General features: G+C 37.4%; 2 protein-coding genes and 1 long non-coding RNA gene across 3 annotated transcripts; 2 read left to right on the top strand and 1 right to left on the bottom strand.

Annotated features, from left to right (window-relative positions):
* Positions 1 to 13,017: 13,017 nt before the first annotated feature.
* On the top strand, positions 13,018 to 14,435 carry LOC109179304 (wound-induced proteinase inhibitor 2-like). Its single transcript, XM_019328809.1, has 2 exons — positions 13,018 to 13,157; positions 13,994 to 14,435. The coding sequence occupies exons 1-2, from the start codon at positions 13,100 to 13,102 to the stop codon at positions 14,230 to 14,232; spliced, it is 297 nt and encodes a 98-aa protein (XP_019184354.1). The 5' UTR covers positions 13,018 to 13,099; the 3' UTR covers positions 14,233 to 14,435.
* A 525-nt stretch (positions 14,436 to 14,960) lies between these two features.
* LOC109179303 (classical arabinogalactan protein 5-like) lies at positions 14,961 to 15,599 on the bottom strand. The gene has a single exon (XM_019328808.1). The coding sequence runs from the start codon at positions 15,495 to 15,497 to the stop codon at positions 15,102 to 15,104; it is 396 nt and encodes a 131-aa protein (XP_019184353.1). The 5' UTR covers positions 15,498 to 15,599; the 3' UTR covers positions 14,961 to 15,101.
* A 51-nt stretch (positions 15,600 to 15,650) lies between these two features.
* Positions 15,651 to 21,046, top strand: LOC109179306. Its single transcript, XR_002053874.1, has 2 exons — positions 15,651 to 15,739; positions 20,811 to 21,046. It is a non-coding gene; the product is annotated as an uncharacterized LOC109179306 (long non-coding RNA).
* The last annotated feature ends 352 nt before the right edge of the window (positions 21,047 to 21,398 follow it).

The raw sequence follows: 21,398 nt of genomic DNA, 5'->3' as shown, positions 1-21,398 counted from the left end.
ATGCATTAAATCTCGAATAAGACAGTTAACAAGAAAAGCAGGAGGTGTATCAAACCACTCTCCACAACCTGACTCTGAACAGGCCTTCTTGGCAACAGTCTGAGCGGCACAGTTCGCAATAACTCTACAAAGGGTCGGAAATGTGCTTGGTTCTTGACCAATGTAAAGCATGAGAGTCTAAGGAATAGACAAAAAAAGACCTGATCGTCTTAAAAAATGGAATTGGACGTCTTCAATCATAGACTCCAATTCTTCAACATCATCTAACAAAAGTCCCAAAGAAGAATAAAAAGAAGGATGAGAACTGATTCATAGTGTTGATTCTGAAGAAGGCAAATCCGGATTCATTTGCTGACTATAGACCGATTTGTCTGTGTACCTTTATCAGTAAGGTTTTTACACGAGTAGTCTCTTCAAGAGTGGCTGCGGTCCTGCCTAATTTGATTTCTAAGGAATAAGTTCGCTTTGTACATGTCCGAAATATTCAAGATAACGTACTTCTGGCTTTTGAATTGCTGCAGTATATTGACAAGAGATGTCGTGGGATGAATGTTATTGTTATGCTTGATATGATGAAGGCTTTTGACAGAGTATCTTGGTCTTTCCTCCAAGCAGTACTAGAAAAGTTGGGTTTCCCGGCAATGATTGTGAATGTTGTAATGCGAAATTTGGAGGCAACGAGACTGTCTGTTCTGGCTAATGGGGTAAGCTACGGTTTCTTCCCGCCGACTAGAGGAGTCAAACAGGGTGATCCTCTATCGCCGCTTTTATTCATACTGGCCTCGAAAGCTTTATCCCGCTCCCTTATCTTAAAGATGGGGGTAGGACTGTTATCACCTTATTCCACAGCCCCGAACTGCCCCTTTGATCACCCATCTGGCGTTTGCTGATGATATTTTAATTTTTGTAAATGGTTCGTCGGCCTCCCTAAAAGTACTCACAGAAGTCTTAATCCAATATCATGAGGGTTCAGGACAAAAAATCAATTATGACAAAAGTTTTTTGTTACTTCCAGGAAGTGTACGCGTGCTCGGGCTAGCATTATGTCGCGTGTCCTTGGTATGCAACAATCAACCTTGTCGTTTCGCTATCTTGGAGTGAATCTTTTTAAAGGAAGAAATCGACCGCTATATTATCAACATCTTCTTGAAAAGGTCGATGCAAGACTCCTAGGCTGGCAACGAAAATTAGTATCTCCAGGGGGCCGACTAACGCTCATTCGTCATGTATTATCTTCGATCCCTTTATTTACTGCAGCTTCGGTTCTCTTGCCTAGACAGACCGAGCGATCACTTGAATCCAAAGTTGAAATTTTTTTATGGGGTATGGACGGTGGCAAGCCAAAGCGTCATTGGGCCTCTTGGAAAAAATTATGCTTCCCCGAAAAAGAGGGCGGCCTGGGATCAGGTCTCTCGACTCTATCCAGAAAGCATATTCTGCAAAACTTTTGTTTAATCTGCTTCGTGGAGGGACATTATGGAGCGATTTTATGGATTCTATCTATATCGCTGTCTCCCGCGCGGCTCCCTCGCTCTGATCGCTACGAACAAACCAAAGAACGGACGAAGAAGACAATTTAAAGTAATTGAGAGGCAGGAGAGAGTCCACCTCAACAAGGTGGCCATCAACTCACACCATCTGATCGCTAGATCCAATAATAAGGCCTATGCCTCTAAAATTGAGGACGCAAACAGAGGGAAATGAAAAGCCACAACAAGGGAGCCCTCTGAGTCTCTTAGACAAGCATTACCTGCTGCGCCGCTATTGGAGAATGTAACGCCAGCATTGAGTTTGAGTCTTCTTGAGGGCGGTCGAAGCTATTTGATCAATCTAATAACCTTTCGTCGCAGGAAATCAAAGGATGAAACAATTCCCTCATCAACCAGAATGAGGTCCAAAGAAGTCCAACATTGAAGTGGGTGAACATGTTTCATTTTCTGGATTTGCAAGATTGATTGCAACATTGTTGTAGTCTCGACATCTTTTCAATACATCAAGTATGTCATGATGTTCAATTTCCATACATTGACATTTTTAATAATGAACTTTTAAATGTAGCTACGTAAGATAATGATTAAATTACCATTAACATATTATTATCAGCATAAAATCATACAACTTCTTTAAATATACCAAAAAATTAGCCCTTAATCCAGCCAAAGTTAAACCTCTAAATTCGATTTCACCTAGCCTAATAAACCATTATAAAATATTCTTTAAATTAGCCAAGATCGAGCCAACTAGGTTTACATAATTTGGTATCAGAGCCCACAGTTATCTCTTCACGAAGACTCATGGAGCTTCAACAGTGCGTGGAACGTGGATTCGATGACGAATCCCTCTAAAGTGAGAGGGAATGTTGTGGCTACGTGATCTGTTAGAATATTTTAGAATTAGTTTTATTAATTAATTAGGATGATTATCTTAAATTAAAATTATTTTAGATTTAGTTTGTTACAATTATATTATTATTCGTGTTTATATTAGGTTGTTGGTTACTGGTTAGGATTAGTTGTTATTTCATTCATGTGGTTATAATATGCTTGTTAATGACTATTTAAGGTCATTGCATGCCAAATGAAATATAGAGTTAGACTTTTTTAGGAAGCTGAGTGTTTTCTAGAACTCGGGACAGTTCGACCATGATCAAGTCATGGTGATCCTGACTTATCAAGTGTGAAGCATCACTTGTGGAGTCACCCCAAATCCTACGTATCACCTTATAACCCGATGTGGCCAAAGGACTTATTAAAACCAAAAAATTATCCCTTAATCGAGCCCAAGTTAAACCTCCAAATTCGATTTCACCTAGCCTACTAAATCATTATAAAATATTCTTTAAATTAGAGTGTGAACATAAGATCAGGCCAACTAGGTTCACATCACCTAGTTTATTTAAGTAGTAAGATTCCATAAGGAAGTAAAATTTTATACATTTTAAATCATCTTTAAAAAAAAATACGATTTACATTTAAAGTGAATTGTGGTGTATGTACTCGAGAGATATTACAGGGTAGTTTTCCCGCTTCAATTTCTTGGATTATTTGAATAATATCTTTATCAACCAATCCTTCCCAAGTAGTTCATATGACTGACTTCAAACTGTTTTTTATTTTTTTCCCATAGTATTAATAAAATATTTGGTAAATAAATATATAAAATTATTTTGTATTATAACCAATGTTGCAAAAATCGCGCCATTGCGCCGCCGCGAGGAACGGCCTCCGCGGCCTCCTCCGCGGCCGGCCGCCTAGGCGGTCTAGGCGGCCGCCTAGACCGCCTAACCGGCCGGTTCGGCGGTTTTTTTTTTTTTTTTTTTTTTTTTTTTGAAAATGTCGGAAAAGTTTCGGAAGGCATAACTTTTGACTCGTTTGTCCGATTTGGACAATTTCTTTTTTCAAATCGCGTATTTTTTCGAGATCTATCCACCGCTGGTCCACTAATTTCTCAAAAAAATGCTTCTTTAGCTCTTAATTTTAATTTTTTATGTATTTAGATGATTTCAACAATCTTTTGAACACTTTTACAACCACTTTCGTAAATAATTTCTAAGAAATAACTATAGAAACCTTATGTTTTATTACTAAATTTTAAAAATTTTAAATTTTAAATTTTATTTTTAATTAAAAAAATATAAAAAAATAAAAAAATAATAATAAAAAATAATAATAAATCGGCGCTTAGGGGGCGCCTAGCGTGTTTTGCAACATTGATTATAACTTTGATATTTAATTACAAGATAGTATAAAAAGAAAACAATGTACAATATAGTGAATTTATTTAATTAACTAATTTGAAGGTAATGAATCTTTGCATTGTAGAAAATAAGGATAAAGAACCCACCATATTAAATAAAATCCTCAAATTGTGACTATCGAACTTAATTCTGTGTCGTTATTTATAATTTAGTGTCAAAAAATCAACTGAATTACCCATGTGAGATTATCTTAACATTATTTACGTCAGAGTAGAGTGTTAAATAGATGGTGGTTTATCATATCAGTAAAAGAATACAAAAATCACAGGAATCAAACATGAAATTAAGCAACGTGTACAACAAAGAACTCTGACAGATGGGCTACATCAAGCTATCCTCGTAAATATATACATCTGATCTTCTGCATGCATGCATGCATTTTGAATGGAGGACACCTAGCTCTAATCTAAACCATAGATAAACAATTCATTTTTTAGAAAGCCAAACATCAGCTCAATCGAGATCGAATATATTGATTACTCTGCCTAATTAATTAATTATTGAATAGGTAGTAGTGTTTGATAAATGTTGTGATGTGACATTATATTGATGAGTGTATGTTATAAATAATGGGATATGATAGTAGTACAATACTTTCATCTCATCGACCACACATACACTATCTTTCAAGAAGTGAGAATTATTGAAGCTAATTAAGGTAGCATCCATGGCAGCAAGTTCGCTTGGCTCCGTCACTCTCCTCCTCCTTCTCCTCTGCGGTATATACCACGTCGTCTACCACTCTAGCTTGCTCCTTTTAATATAAAATAATGGCATCTTTACTAGAGAGGAATTTAATTCTTTTCCCAAAATTAATTCCAAAAAGTGTAAAAATTTAAAAATCTAGTTGAGAGGAATTGTAATTTTATGGAATTATAATTCTCAAAATTTGAAGAATTACAAATTTTACATTCTCTAAGAATTGTAATTCCATAATGTTAGGAACCTTGTATTAGGATTTTGATGATACCAATGTAATGTAGAAAGTAGACCCCTAACTCTTACGTTTCTCTTGTATCGCTACTTTCGTTCTAGACGAAAGTTGCCATAACTCATATGTAATTCGTGTTAAGCTAGAACAAACACACGAAAAGAGTTATGAATAGAAGATAGGCTGATCAAGACGAAAGAAGACTCCACAGCAACGAAAGAAGGAGTTGTCATTAAGAAGACAGTTCTTTTCAAGACTATCCCAACAAGTATTCTTCTTATCAACAAGAAGAATGTTCCACCTGTCTGTTTTGACAACATCCTAGGACAATAAGGACCTCAACTCATGGGACACGCTCTCCAAAGAGCATTTAATGAAGCTGTACTATCTCTAGAGCTAAAAGACAAAAGCCATCAAGTCCTCCATACCTTCAAACGGCTACATAGTACAAACTCATTAATGGAGCATTAAATGCATGAGGCTCCATGGTCCTTGTCCAACGGATAAAAGGTTTGAAAAATTCATCTCCCTCCAACGGATGAATTTTCATCACCTATATAAACCAACCTTCATCAACTAAGAAGGTGCTGGTTCATTATCACTCTACTCACTCTCCTGCAAAAAGTCCTTGAAAAGTTAACAATCTCAAAGCTTTTTGCGAACCAGCTACTTAAGGTGTTAAGGCATTTGAAGTAGATCATCCATCACTGCCCTACATCTTGAAAGAAGTCTTGCACTCTTGAAGCAATCATCCCACACCATCAAGATTTCACAGTTGGAGGAATCAAGAAATACTTTCTTACCAACCTCAACTTAGAAGAAGAAGTTGATAGAGGCGGAGTAAACTCTCGGAGTTGAAAAACCTTCAAAGGCTGTCCGGCTTAGTGATCAAGGAAGTCTTTGTGTAATTGTACTAAAGAGTGATAGTGCAATCCTTCCAGCAGTTGTGGAAGAAGAGTGGAAGTAGGCAACGTTTGGCCGAACCACTATAAAATTTCGTCTCTCTCTCTTCTTTACTTACTGCTTTATTTTACTGCTTACATATCATCTTTTTCATCACTTCTCTAATATTTTATCAAACTCGTGCAACCCTCACTTTATAATCTTTCCGCTGTGCTTATCTTACTCAAAAGTGTTGTCAGGGTTTTTCTTTTAAAAATCTAAAGAAAAACGAGAGTCTATTCACCCCCCCCCCTCTAGACTCACCACACAATCTATCGGGACCAACACATAATACATGGAAATAAATTTTGGAATCTAAGGATCAAAATCTAATAATATTATATCTTTCCTTATAAATTACAATTATATAGGCATTTTAATTTTTATACTAATTATTCACTTTCCAAAATATTATAATTGAAATTCTCAGTAAATCTATTCATACATAGGAAACAATTGAATTTAAATTCATACTTTATTTTTAGCTTAACCTTTTTCCGCAGAATTACAATTCATTTGCCCTACTTATTATTCTCTCATTGCAACCAAACAGCATGTAAAATTTTTATCTAAATGTGTGTTTGACTAGGAATAAAAATCAAAAATATAGTTAGTGTTTAGTTGACAACTTTAATTTTTTAAACACAACTATGTGATTTGATTACTCCTTCATTAAAAACTTCATTCCCTAATTAAAAACAATCATCTTATTAGTAATCTGATTTTTATATTTGAATTAGTGCTTTTAGATGTTTGTTTCGATTTCGATGTGCACAACCTGAGTTGTTAGGCGGCTAAAGGGTTTGATCGAGTTTATATATATGCCCGCAGGCATTGTTGTGGAGGTGAAGCATGCAAATGCGCAATTTGAGCCTTGCCCTCGGAACTGCGACGTAACTGTGGTTTAGAAAAATCCGGCGGTCTGCCGGCCGGCCGGCCGGCGGCACCAATAAAATGCAAACTTCAAGTTTGCTGTACTGTACTGCATGCATCTAATTTTGTTTGTTTAATTTGTACCTGAAACAGGTCTAGTCTCGACACGTGTCGAATGAACAAATGGAATAATGACGACCGAAATATTGATACAATAGGTCTCTTCCATAGAGATCGAGTTAACAATTAACATCAACTCTGCTGAGATTGTTACGTTGCATGTTATTCATATTATGTCTTGTTTGACTTTTTATTGGCTATCCTAGGTTATAAATTCATCCAATTTTATAAATATAAAGTTTTGACAATTATATAATAAGCATGCATGCAAAATCATTATCACTTTAGCAAAACATAATAAGCTGAGAGAACATTTATAAAATCTTAGGGTGTGTTTGGTTTGTACATGGAATCGAGAAATTAGAACCGGAATCAAATACTTGTTATGGTAATGGGTTTTAGTGAAAGTATTTTGCATGTTTGGTAGTATGATGGAATTGGAATGATTAGTGATATTGATGTTTGGTTATGTATGGTCCTATAATGGGAATAAAGGTTTTGAAAATACAAAAAATAAAAAAATAAAAAATCAAGACTATTAGTCCTAATATAATGACATACAAACTACCAATATGAACAAAAAAATCAAAGCATAAATCTAAGAGCCCTAACTTAAAAATCAAATTACCAATAAGATGGAATGATACACATTTTTAATTAGGAAATGAGGTTTTTTAATTGAATAGGTAAATCACATAGTTGTGTTTCAAAAAGTTGTCAACCAAACACTAACTATGATTTTGATTCTCATTCTTTGTATGAAAACTCATGAACCAAACACACCATTAGTCTTCTCACTTCAATATTAATACAAGAAAAGCATTTCTTTGTGTTGTTTACCTCTTTATTATAGGGTTTATCGCTCCTCATTATGTATTCATATTCACCACATATCTTTATGTATATACAAGAGTTAATGTTGGTAAGGTTATTATGGAAATAAAAATTATGCTGGTATAATAATGTGTATTTATAACTTGTACAGTGATAAGAAAATTTTATAGTTATCACCATTCCTTTTATTTATTTATTTATATAGAAACTTTAGTAACAAAATATTTCGTTTAACTTTTATTATTCTTAACTTACTCACTGCAAAATATTTTCTAACATTTTAATAATAATAATAATAATAATAATAATAATAATAATAATAATAATAATAATAATAATAATAATAATAATACCCACACCAACAACAACAAGCATTTTGTTTTTATATTATTTATTATATTTAATTTCATAATAATTATATTAGTGTACACAAAATAGAACTCATGCCCTTTTTTATTTTTCTATTCTTTTTGCAACTATTTTCTTATATGGGGTAAGAATTAAAATATAATATTATATACTTATTTGATTTTTTTTTTCAAAAAAAAAAAAAAGAAAAGATTTTATTAAGGATTAAACACTGGTGGAGCGACAAAATTCCGGAGATCATGCAGAAAAGTCACATGAATAGAAGCACGCAAATTGTCAACAGAATGATAGAGCGTAAAAGATGGGTGACTCAAGCCTATTAGGACTCTATGTATATGAGTCTGTTTAGAACTTCTTATCCTTGTCACACTGTGACTCTCTACTTCTTATCATTGTCACACTGTGACTCTTTATTCTATATATTCACATCATCTGATCTCATTGTAATCAAGTTCAGAAAATATAATACAATCAGTTCTCATCTGGTATCAGTTAGCTAGGGTTTTGTGATTCATAAAATCAAGAAGATGCAGCGCTGCGATGATAACCTTAATTACCGTGGAGGTCAGCAACGTGGCTTCGATGATCCGTGTCAAATCTGTAAAGGTTTCGGCCACACAGGAGTCAATTGTTTTTGGCGCTATGATGATCCGTGTCAAATTTGTAAACGTTTTGGTCACACGGGAGCCAATTGTTTTTGGCGCTATGATGATCCGTGTCAAATTTGTAAACGTTTTGGTCACACGGGAGTCAATTGTTTTTGGGGTCCTGCGCCCACTTTATCTACTTCTGGCTTCCGTTATTTTGTGATCTTTGTGGATGACTATTCCCGTTATACATGGTTCTTCCCTATGAAATTAAAGTCTGATCTTTATGTCATCTTTGATAAATTTCGTACTCTTGTTGAACGGTCTTTTAATTGCAAAATAAAGGCCATTCAGTCTGATTTAGGTGCTGAGTACAAAAAGTTGCATTCTTTGTTTGTTCAATTAGGAATTCAACATAGACAATCCTGTGCCTATACACATGAACAGAATGGTCGTGTTGAACGAAAACATCGTCACATTGTTGAAATTGGTCTGGCTCTTCTAGCTCATGCCTCTGTTCCTTTGAAATTTTGGGATTTTGCCTTTGAGACTGCTGTCTATTTAATTAACAGAATGCCATCTTCTGTATTAAATAACTCCAGTCCTCATCTCCTGTTACATAAATCCCCTCCTTCCTATCTTTTTCTTCGTGTCTTTGGGTGTTTATGCTACCCACATCTTCGGCCATATAATCGTCATAAGATGTCATACAGGTCTTCTCCATGTGTCTTCCTAGGTTATCCTGAGTCCTTTAGGGGGTACAGATGCATGGACTTACATACTAATAAGATTTACACATGCAGGCATGTCAGATTTGATGAATAAGTTTTCCCCTTTGCTACTAAAACTTCTTTACAGGATCTATCTACTCCGTTTTCTGGACCTTGGGCGGAATCTGTTCTCAGTCACAGCACACCTATTCCTGCCGTGTCCAATGATGAGCTGCCAGAACCGCCGCTACCTGCTTCATTCGAACCAGCCGTGGATCCCGGACAGGCTGCCTCGTCGGGTGATCCTGTGGAGCCTGTTGCTCGCCGGCGAGGCCGTCCACGTGGGCGGTCCATCAGGCCCAATGTTCGTACTCACTCTATGGCCACTCGCAGCAACGCAGATGCTCCTCTTTTTGCTCTAGGAGCTCAAGTGCATCCCACGGAACCCACATGTTACTCTCAAGCTGTCAAATATCTTGAGTGGCGTGAAGCCATGGACCAAGAATTCAATGCTCTCCTGCATAACCACACATGGTCTCTAGTTCCACCCACTGCAGGTATGAATATTATTGGCTGTAAATGGGTGTTTCGTACGAAGAGAAAGGCTGATGGTGCTATTGAAAGGCATAAAGCCAGGCTGGTTGCGAAAGGTTTTAATCAGGTTCCTGGTCAGGACTTCTTCGACACTTTTAGTCCAGTGGTAAAGCCTACGACTGTAAGACTCCTTCTATCTCTAGCTTTATCATCTGGGTGGTCTATCAAACAGCTAGATGTTCATAATGCTTTTCTGAATGGTAATCTGGCTGAAACAGTTTATATGAAGCAACCCCCTGGTTATATTGATGCTAACTTCCCGAATCATGTTTGTTTGTTAAAAAGATATCTGTATGGGTTAAAACAAGCTCCCAGAGCTTGGTTTAATCGACTACATACGTTCTTACTATCGGTTGGCTTTCAAGCATCCAAGACAGATGTCTCTCTGTTCTATTACTCTAAAGACTCTGCTTTGGTTTATCTATTGGTGTATGTGGATGACATTCTTGTAATGGGAAGTGATCAGGGTATTATGTCTCAGCTCTTGTCCAAACTGTCTGCTACATTCAAAATCAGAGATCTTGGTGAACCAAATTTTTTTCTGGGTATTGAAACAGTTAAGAGTGACAATGGGATTATTTTATCTCAACAACGGTATATGAATGATATTTTAAAACGGGCTGGAATGTCTGAATGCAAACCCCTTTCTACACCTATCTCTGTCTCGAAAATTGTCCCCTTCAATTCAGATCTATATGATGATCCCACACAGTACATGAGTCTAGCTGGAGCACTGCAATATCTCACTGTCACACGACCTGACCTATCCTTTGCAGTTAATCAGTTATGCCAGCATATGCATGCTCCCACCATATCACACTGGGAGCAGCTCAAACGGGTACTCAGGTATGTTAAGGGAACAGTTGATCATGGTTTACGCATACGACGGTGCTCATCTAGAGACATTCATGCTTTCTCTGATTCTGATTGGGCTGGTTGTCCTGACGATCGAAAATCCACGAGTGGTTTTGCTGTTTTCTTGGGGAGTAATCTTATATCATGGGTTTGCAAGAAACAGAGAACTGTTGCCAGGTCATCCACTGAGGCTGAATACAAAGCTCTTGCAGATGTTTGTGCTGAGGTTCTATGGATTATGTCATTATTGCGTGAGATACAGATTCCGGGTATTTCCATTCCAAAATTATGGTGTGATAATCTAGGAGCTACATATATGAGTGCCAATCCAATCTTTCATGCCCGCACCAAGCATGTGGAGATTGATTATCATTTTGTTCGTGATCGAGTAGCTTCGGGCGATATCCAAGTCAACTTCATCTCCACAAAGGATCAACTTGCTGATATCTTCACCAAAGCTCTTCCTGGACCTAGATTTTCTTCCTTAAGGGACAAGCTACAGGTTACTAGTATACACTGTGCTTGAGGGGGAGTATTATGACTCTATGTATATGAGTCTGTTTAGAACTTCTTATCCTTGTCACACTGTGACTCTCTACTTCTTATCATTGTCACACTGTGACTCTCTATTCTATATATTCACATCATCTGATCTCATTGTAATCAAGTTCAGAAAATATAATACAATCAGTTCTCATCAAGCCCACTAAAGCTAAAGCATTAGCAACTCTATTGGCCTCCCGAAAAACGTAACAGATAGAATCCGATTAAGATAAAAGTAATGTGCAAATACGATCAAAAGAACCACGAACAAACCAAGGAACGGAAGAAGAAGACAATTTAAAGTAATTGGCAAGCAGGAGAGAGTCCACCTCGACAAGCGCGGGTTGAATGGCCATCAACTCACACCATCTGATTGCTAGATCCAATGATAAGGCCTTTGATCCGCCTCTAAAGCCGAGGACGCAGACAGAGGGAAATGAAGAGCCACAACAAGGGAGCCCTCCGAGTATATCAGACAAGCACCACCTGCCATGCCACTATTGGAGAATGTAGCGTCAGTATTGAGCTTGAGTCATCCTGAGGGTGACCGAAGCCATTTGATCCATCTAACAATCTTTCGCTGTGGGAGTGCAAAGGATAAAAACAATTCCCTCATCAACTAGAATGAGGTCTGAACAGGTCCGACACTGAAGTTGTGGCGAACATATATGTTTCATTTTCTGGATTTGGGGCTAACTGTTAGGCAAGTATAATGAAATAAAGTTATGTGTCATCGTTGCTAGCTATAATTTTTTGTGTAATGCACGTAAGGCTTGATCATGAAAGTATACTCACAACCGAGTATGAGATATCAATGCTACTCTAACACGTTTAAAACTCGACTATCAACTATCTGAACATGTCGTATTAGGGTTCAGGGGTCACGTACTCAATATTATTTTACATGTTGTCGTTCATAGATATTATTCCTATAGTCTGATTAAAACTAAAAAAGTAACACTCAAAATTTTGAATATTCGAAATAAAATTTGGATATAATTAAGCTCAATCCAGTGCATATACATGAGCACCACGTACTCGATATTGTTGTCACCTATCACTAATTCCTCATTTTCTCATTTAAAAATAATATAGAAATTAAAGTATTTGGTAATAAACACGTTTTCTATCAAAGACCTTGTGGTCAAACGATCGACTTGAAGTGACTCTCCTAACTGGGAGACGGTATTGACTCGTTGGGTTTCAGTATGTTGAGAAAGGTTGAGAAAGTATATGAACAGATACTACATGTAACAGGGTCAATAGTACTAAAAAAAAACACGATTGCACAGCATAATTCTCGCTTTCTTCAACTATCATTACTTACCCACAAAAAGTGAAATTCGTTTTCTTTTTCTTCTTATCCAACCCCACTCTACTCCATCCGACAAAATACTGAAGAGGGAATCCCATTAATTAAGTTGGAGGACCACTGTTGAGTGCTCACAAGAACTCACCACATTAAATGAAATTTTCATCAAGTTGACACTGTTTGAACTTGATTATGTGTTCTTACTTGCAATCTACTATCAAGAAACCAACTGAGTTGCCCATATATGATTAGTTTACCATTACTTACGTTAGAGTAGAGTGTTAGATAGATGGTGGTTAATCACATGAGTGCAGTAAAAGAATACAAAAATCACAGGAATCAAACACGAAAGCAAGGTGTCAACAAAGAACAATGCATGCAAAGACGAAGAAAAACAGATGGGCTACATCCAAGCTATCCTCGTAATATATACATCTGATCTGCATGCATGCATGCATTTTGAATAGAGGACAGCTGGAGATAGAATATATTGATTATTCTGTTTAATTAATTAATTATTGAATAGTGTTTGATAAATAATGTTGTGATGTGGCATTATATTGATGAGTGTATGTTATAAATGGGATAGTAGCTAGTACAACACTATCATCTCATCAACCAAACATACACCACACCTTTCAAGAAGTGAGAATTGAAGCTAAGATAGCATCCATGGCAGCAAGCGGCACCAAACTTGGCTCCGTCACTCTCCTCCTCCTTCTCCTCTGCGGTATATACGACGTCGTCTAGCACTTAGCTTGTTCCTTTTAATAGAAAATAATGGCATGTCTAGTAGAGAGGAATTTAATTCTATTCCCAAATAGTTTCGAAAAAGTGTAAAATTTTGAAGTGGGAATTACAAATTTCACATTCTCTAGAAATTGCAATTTCATAATACATGAAAATAAATTTTGGAGTTTAATACGGATCAAAATGCTCTCCCTAATAATACTATATTTTTCCTTATAAATTATAATTACACGAACATTTTAGTCTTTATACTAGTTATTCCCTTTTCGAAATATTATAATTGAAATTCTCACTATTTTCTTTTTATTTATATCTACGAAACAATAGAATTTGAATTCATACTTTATTTTCAGCTTATCCTTTGTCCACAGAATTACAATTCATTTGTCCTTTGATTCTTTCATTGCAACCAAAAGGACTGTAAAAGTTTTATCTAAAGGTCTATTTGGTTATAGATTTACACACCATGAACGGGAATCATAGTTCATATTTAGTTGACAATTTTTTAAAACACAACAATGTGATTTGATTATCCTTCAATTAAAAACTCCATCCCCTAATTAAAAAGGGTATCATCTCATCTTATTGGTAATCTGATTTTTAAATTTAAATTATTACTTTTAGATTTTTGTTTCAATATTTTTGTTCATATTAGTCCTTTGGATAATTATATTGGATGTCATTATATTAGGATCAATTGTCATACTACTAAAATATTTTCATCAAAAGTCATTAACATTACAAATATTTGATTCTCATTCAGATTTCCATTCCCATGTTCACACCCTAAAGGGTTTGAGTTTATATATGCTGCAGGCATTGTTGCGGAGGTGAAGCAGGCAAATGCGCAATCGAAGCCTTGCCCGCGGAACTGCGACGGGCGAGCAGAGGTTATGCTGTGCCCTCGTCAGGACAGGATGGTGAAGAAAGTTGGGAAACTTTGCACAAACTGTTGCTTAGCAGAAAGCATGGGCTGCATACTCCTCGACCAGAATGGAACCCCCTATTGCGAAGAGGAACCATCGTCGTTCCGTAAGATCGTAACTGTGGTTTAGAAAGATCCGGCGGTCTGCCGGACGGCGGCACCAATAAAATGCAAACTTCAAGTTTGCTGTACGTACTGCATCTATCCTTGAATAATGAGGAGATTATTAGGCCTTCGTGGTCTCCTTTCTTGTATTGTACTCATCAATATTAATACAAGAAAAGTCTCAAGTCTTCTCACTTCAATATTAATACAAGTCCTTACTATCTAGCATTTCTTTGCGTTGTTTACATATTTATTGTTGGGTTTATCTCTCATCTGTGATTTATGAATTATTATACACCCCATATCTTCATATATATATATATATATATATATATATATATATATATATATATAGGGAAGGGTTCAGGTGCGGTAAAAGTTTCTCGTGCAATAGTGCGATATGATTGATACACCTTAAGCATTAAAATCTAAATAACGCACTACAAGAAAAATCATTTTTAGTGACGAAAAATTAGTGACGGGTAGAAAAACCCCTCACTAAATGTAGTATTTACATAGTTTTTGTGAGGATAAAAAATTACTCTAACTAAAAGTTTATAATTTGGTGACAAAATTTTAAATATATATTTATTTTAAAAATATACTCTCACTATTGATACAAAAACTATTGTTACTCTCACTATTGATGTATTTGAAAATTATTTCATTGAAATTTAATTCCCACCAAAATTTTTGGGCGCCCCAAGTGTGCAGCTGGCTCCCTCATTATATGTTTTTTTTTTTTTAAACGAATTAAAGCATCTAATCTCCTCAATCGCTATGATCAACACCGTCAAAATCAATGACTACAAAAAATTCAATGAAATATAAATATAGAGCCCTAAATCATCAACTCCAGTGTATTTGAAAAGAATCTCAGGTAGATCAGAGAATTTAGAACAGCAAAGCGGCAGTGACGAACGCCAAACCAGCAGATTCGACGAGAGTGACTCTGTTCAAAGCGGCGGCGTTGGGAGGGGAGGAAGGAGCATCGCCTCCGGGAGCCTGTGCGATGGATAGAGGATTAGCGATGGTGGAGGCGGCAGGAGTGCTGGTCGGAGGAGCCGGTGGAGAAGAGAGTGGTGACTCAGAGGGAGCGGCGGCAGATGGAGTCTGAGCCGGAGAGGACGCTGGAGAAGAACGTGGTGCCGGCACTGCCTGCGGTGGAGACGCGACCGGAGATGGAGATCTCTTCGGTGAAGCAGCTGGTGCGGCTCCTGGTGCCTGAGCAAAGGCAGATCCAGCCATCAAGGCCACCATCATAACAGCAACAATTCTCAAGTAAGCCATTTTTCCACTCAAACGATAATTCAAGTTCAACAAACTTTGCTTCTATTTGCAGATTAATTGAAATTGTATGTATAGGCACAGAGAAATATTTTTGAATGAAGAGATGAGTGAATCCATTATATGTTGATTTGCTGCTTGTGTGGACAATGGAAATTTAGGTGAACGGCATGAGCCTTTGATGTATAATGTTGTTAGGAACCAGATTGAGACGGAGTTCCCGGTGGTGGGACTGGATTGATGAGGTATATATCGGAGGAGTTACATGAGTGAAAGAAAGATGTGAACGGAGTTTGTTATTGATGAAAAAATGAATGAATAGAGGACAAAACTTTACACGCTGGTTATATACGAAGGTGACAAAGCTGAGAGCTAATAACCGCTGGTAACAAACTTTAGATGGAAGTTACATTGCTGCCCTTCTGGTTCTTTTCACTAACAGCAGAGAGGGGCTTATGCATGTTGCTTTCTTCGCCCAAGTCATCTGCGCTGCTGTCTCATGTTACCCCCCCGTAAGCTGGAGTATGAAGATTTTGAATGCCCAGCTTAGATATGAAAGCTTGAAACTTGGAGACCGGAAGGGACTTCGTAAAGCCATCTGCTACTTGAGCTGAGGAGGATATCGACATCAATTTGATTAGCCCTTGAGCAACTCTCTCACGAACGATGTGGCAATCGATGTCTATGTGCTTCATTCGTTCGTGAAAAACATGGTTTTCAGCAATGGCAATGGCCGACTTACTATCGCAGAACACAGTAGCTGGCTTGTCTAATGTAAAGCTGCAAATCATTCAATAACATGACTAGCCACTGAGCTTCGCAAACTGTGGCAGCGAGTGCCCTGTACTCTGCTTCTGAGGATGAACGAGATACCGTTACTTGCTTTTTAGATCTCCACGAAATAAGAGCTGTGCCAAGAAAAATGCAGAAACCGGTAATTGATCTCCTTGTCTCAGTGCACGCTGCCCAGTCCGAGTCACAAAAAATGTTCAGCTGCATGGTATTGTCTCGTGGATAGAAAATCCCTTGGCCGGGGGCTCCCTTAATGTATCGTAAGACACGATGCGTTGCTGTCATATGTGCATCTGTTGGGGAGTCCACAAATTGGCTTAGTTGCTGCACCGAATAGGCTATGTCTGGCCGTGTTGCTGTTAGATATAGCAGCCTACCTACCAGCCGTCTATAGCTGCTTGCATCAGTAAGAGGAATACCATCAGTTTTGCTCAATGTGTGGCTTGGAACCATAGGTGTATTTGTAGGTTTGCAGCCAAGAAAACCTGCCTCATTCAAGATTTCTAACGCATATTTGCGTTGACACAAATTCAGCCCTGCTTTAGTCCTATGTGCTTCGATTCCCAGAAAATATCCAAGACTGCCCAAGTCTTTGATTTTAAAAGTCTTGTCCAAGAATGTTTTGAGGTCTTGGATTAAACGTAGATTGGGGCTAGTAACTAGTATGTCATCTACGTATACAAGGAGAGCCATGAAGTCCTTACCAGTTCCTTTTGTAAATAAAGAAGGATCGGCCTTGGATTGTTGGAACTTCATTCCAATTAATGCACTACTAAGCTTCGCATTCCACTGCCGGCTAGCTTGTTTCAGACCATATAGAGATCTCAACAACTTGCATACTTGATTCGGTTTCCCCCCTTCAAATCCCGGTGGTAATAACATGTAAACATCTTCATTTAAATCACCATGTAGGAAGGCATTATTTATGTCCAGTTGATGAATATACCATGCATGAGCTGCTGCCAAGGCCAAGAAGGTTCGAATGGTGGTTAACCTTGCTACGGGGAAAAAAGTCTCGATGTAATCAACACCTAGTTGCTGCGTATACCCTTTGGCAACTAGTCTTGCCTTATATCTTTCTACGGAGCCATCTGCTTTGAGTTTTGTTTTATACACCCACTTGCAACCGATGGGGGTTTTGCCGGGGGGAAGATCTGTCAACAGCCAAGTATTATTCTCTTGAAGGGCTCTTATTTCTGCTGCCATGGCCTCCTTCCAGCATTGAGACTTTATAGCTTGATTGTATGAGTGTGGCTCATCAATAGAGGTGACTGCCATGGAGAAGGCTCTGTGTGGAGAAGTAAGACTATTATATGAAATCACTTTAGACAAAGTGTGAGGGGAGGACCTGCTTTCCACAATTGTATCGCAATAATAGTCCTCAAGTCTGCAAGGTGCACGTCGATTTCTTTCAGAGCGCCTAGGCTGATCAAGAAGCAGACTGCTAGGCTGGATTTCAGTGGAACTATCTTGGTTATGAGCTTCATTAGACTGCACAGGACTGTTGCTAGGCAGATGATTATATTGGGACGTGTCATCTAGGTTGTTGGACTTGGACTCACTGGATTGCATATGAGGCTGGATGTGGGAGTCTTCTAAGAGCTCAGCAGCTTTATGTTGTGATGTGAATTGTGAATCAGAAGTGACAAAATCAAGAGGAGTATTAGTAGGAATAATAGGTAAGGAAGGTTCAGGTATCAACTCATGTATCTTCATTGAACTTTCCTCCTTAACCATTGGGAATTGATCCTCATAGAATACCACATCTCGTGATATAAATGTTTGCTTCTCTTTAATGTCATACAAGACATATCCTTTAACATCCGCAGGGAGGCCAATAAAGATACACTTTCTTCCTCTTGGAGCCAATTTGTGTCTTGCATGAGACAGTGTGGAGGCGTAGCAAAGACAGCCAAGGACTTTGAGATTGCTGAAATCTGGAAGCTTGCCATATAACGTCTGATAGGGACTTAGTCCCCCAATAATAGGAGATGGAAGCCTGTTGATTAGGAATGTAGCATGCATGATGCAGTGACCCCAGAATTTCAAAGGTAGATTAGCTTGGAACCGCAAAGATCTCGCAACATTAAGGACATGTTGATGCTTTCGCTCGACAACAGCATTCTGCTGTGGAGTATATACGCAAGACCGCTGATGAATCATGCCTTTTTCTGAGAAAAAATCTGTGAAGTTGAACTCAGAGCCATTATCGCTTCGGATAATTTTAATCAGAGTCCCAAACTGAGTAAGAACGAAAGCATGAAAATTCCTTATAAGCTGTCTCGCCTCTGATTTATTCTGCATAAGGTGGATCCAAGTAAATCTAGAGAAATCATCAACTATTGTTAGAAAATACCTTTCCCCTTGTAAAGATTGTACTGGAAACGGCCCCCATATATCAATGTGTATAAGATCAAATTGTGCTTTTGAGACAGTAGTACTAATCAGGAAGGGAGAGCGTTTATGTTTAGCTAAGTGACACACATCACACGCCACATTTTTATTAACAGAAACTTCAATATTTTTCAACAAATGTAGCTTGTTAACTGGGAAGTGGCCTAATCTTTGATGCCAAAGCTCACTTCTAGTACACTGTAACACAAATTGTGTATCCGGTAACACAGGTGCTTGTGTTAGGAAATACAGTCCTCTATCTTCTTTAGCTATACCAGCCATCACCCCATGTTTCTCCTGAATGAGACATTGTCCAGACATAAAAATCAGTTTACAATCTGCATCTTGTATAAGCTTACTGGCCGAGATGATGTTAAACTGAAAAGAAGGGATGTGTAGAGCTTCTTTCAGCCAGAGTTTATCATTCAATTTCACACTTCCTACATGTTTAACATCAATAGTTTGGCCAGTGGGGAGGTTGACCTTGATTCCATTAGCCTCATGATGATCAACAAGGAAATCCAAAGAGCAGACAATATGATTCGTTGCCCCTGAATCAAGAATCCAAGAAGATTGACATATTGAAAGGGAATTGACAACAGTTTTAGAATGCTTGCCTCTAACATCATCAGTTTGCGGATTGAAGTGTGGACTCAAAGAGACTGCAGCAGTAGTTCCTGTACTGGAAGGCTGGCCAGTCTGAGGTTGCATAATAGAGATTTCATTCTGTATCACGGAGATCCGTTGAGTATCACGTTGCGCGAATCTCCTCTTCAAATCCTCCCATACGTCTCTGGCTTTGTCCAGATGCACCATGCTTTGTGATATGGATTGGTGAACAGATTGAAACAACCAGGAGCAAACTAGCAAGTTGCAACGTCTCCAGGTTCCGTAGTTTGAGCTCCCTAACAGCGGTGAACTGACTAACACCGAGCTAGGGTTATCATTTGCACTGAGGAGGAATGGATTCTCCAATTCCTCTGCACTGAGTCTTCTGTAAGTTCGAGACGGCGAGTTCCTCTGCGGAACCACCGTAGGAAGGGTGACGGTAGGTGTCTGGTTGATCGGGAACTGAGGCTGCGTTCCTTGACTGGTTTCGCCGGTGCCTGAGACGACGACGGCGGCGTGAGATCGTGGCTCTGATACCATATCGGAGGAGTTACATGAGTGAAAGAAAGATGTGAACGGAGTTTGTTATTGATGAAAAAATGAATGAATAGAGGACAAAACTTTACACGCTGGTTATATACGAAGGTGACAAAGCTGAGAGCTAATAACCGCTGGTAACAAACTTTAGATGGAAGTTACATTGCTGCCCTTCTGGTTCTTTTCACTAACAGCAGAGAGGGGCTTATGCATGTTGCTTTCTTCGCCCAAGTCATCTGCGCTGCTGTCTCATGTTTATATATGCTTTTTATTTTGTGGTTTCATTATAAACTATGGATTAGATTAAATTATTGCGTATTCTTTGTTCTATACTCATGAATTGGTACACATTTGAAATTTAATTAGATTGTGATAAAGATTTTGATTTTTGTTGTTCAATATTGCTCACCAAGACATGCATACACTATATTGCTGTAGTTTCAAGAATTTTGAGCATATAGCTGTATACTATTCTATTCTTAATTCTATACAACAAAATAATTTTAAGTGCATATTGAGGAGGCATGATGGTATGACTCAGGTCTTTATGTTTAATATAGGTATCATTGCTCTTGAAGGACAGTTTCATCGAATCAACATTTTATGAAGGTATGTTTCTAATGCTCAATGTTATATATTAACGGTTCTTTTTCTCTGTCTTGTGAACTAAGATCATGGACCATTCAATTTATATTTGACTTTGTTTCCCAGGATATGTGTATAATGTCACTAAACTATTGAAATAATAAAAAAGAATAGGGCGATGTACACACATAATAGTTCTATTGCAATCTGTATTATCATTATGTGATTATTATTAATCTTAACGTAAAATTTTTGTTTAATCATATGCCATAGTAGATGTCACCCTTTTGTTTTCTCCTTGCTCTGTTACAAATATTGATAGATCATTTGATGAATTCTAAGCTTGGAAATTGTATGTCTTTAAGATTATACTAAAACATTTTGGGGTTTTATTGGCAGTCAAGAGACAGAGGCCTGTGATTCCAAAGCAGGAAGTGAGATGATAAGCAGGAGTTACCACTGATCTTGCATGACTTGAGCAAAATTAGTTCAAATACAAAAGACTTCTGGCAAAATAGCTAGCCAACAGATACATTACTATGGCTATTTGTTATAATTAATTTCTTTGTCTTTAGTCTTTACAAAGTTGTATGAAACATTTTATTTTGGTATTAATGATGAAGTCTTTTAATATATTGATCGGGTTTACTTTAATTGCATTATATATCAATATAATATTTATATTTATAACATAACATAATATCGATTAGTGAGAAAAAGAAATGTATTACAAAAATGAATATTTAATGAGAAGTAATAATATATATACAAATTAAAAAATAATACTATTTGTTAGTAAATAGTAGTATTAATGACGGTATTTTCTATCGTTATAAGAATATAATGAGAGGAAATTATGCTAGTGAGTAGTTGTATTAGTGACGGGATTTTTTGTCGTAAAAAGAACGTTTTAGTGACGGTAAACACACTATCACTAAATTGCTTATTAATGATGGTATCATATCCCGTCACTATTTGTTTTTATCT

This window comes from Ipomoea nil, unplaced genomic scaffold (genome assembly GCF_001879475.1).
Source record: "Ipomoea nil cultivar Tokyo-kokei standard unplaced genomic scaffold, Asagao_1.1 scaffold0900, whole genome shotgun sequence".
Classification (NCBI taxonomy): domain Eukaryota; kingdom Viridiplantae; phylum Streptophyta; class Magnoliopsida; order Solanales; family Convolvulaceae; genus Ipomoea; species Ipomoea nil.
The sequence above is the reverse complement of the archived record's forward strand: the minus strand, read 5'-3'. Positions and strand labels throughout refer to the sequence as shown.

Excerpts from the sequence above, each read along its gene's own strand:
- LOC109179304 (XM_019328809.1), top strand. The coding sequence starts at position 13,100 with ATGGCAGCAAGCGGCACCAAACTTGGCTCCGTCACTCTCCTCCTCCTT. Across the intron at positions 13,158-13,993 it reads CCTCCTCCTTCTCCTCTGCG|GCATTGTTGCGGAGGTGAAG; the intron begins GTATATACGACG and ends TATATGCTGCAG.
- LOC109179303 (XM_019328808.1), bottom strand. The coding sequence starts at position 15,497 with ATGGCTTACTTGAGAATTGTTGCTGTTATGATGGTGGCCTTGATGGCT.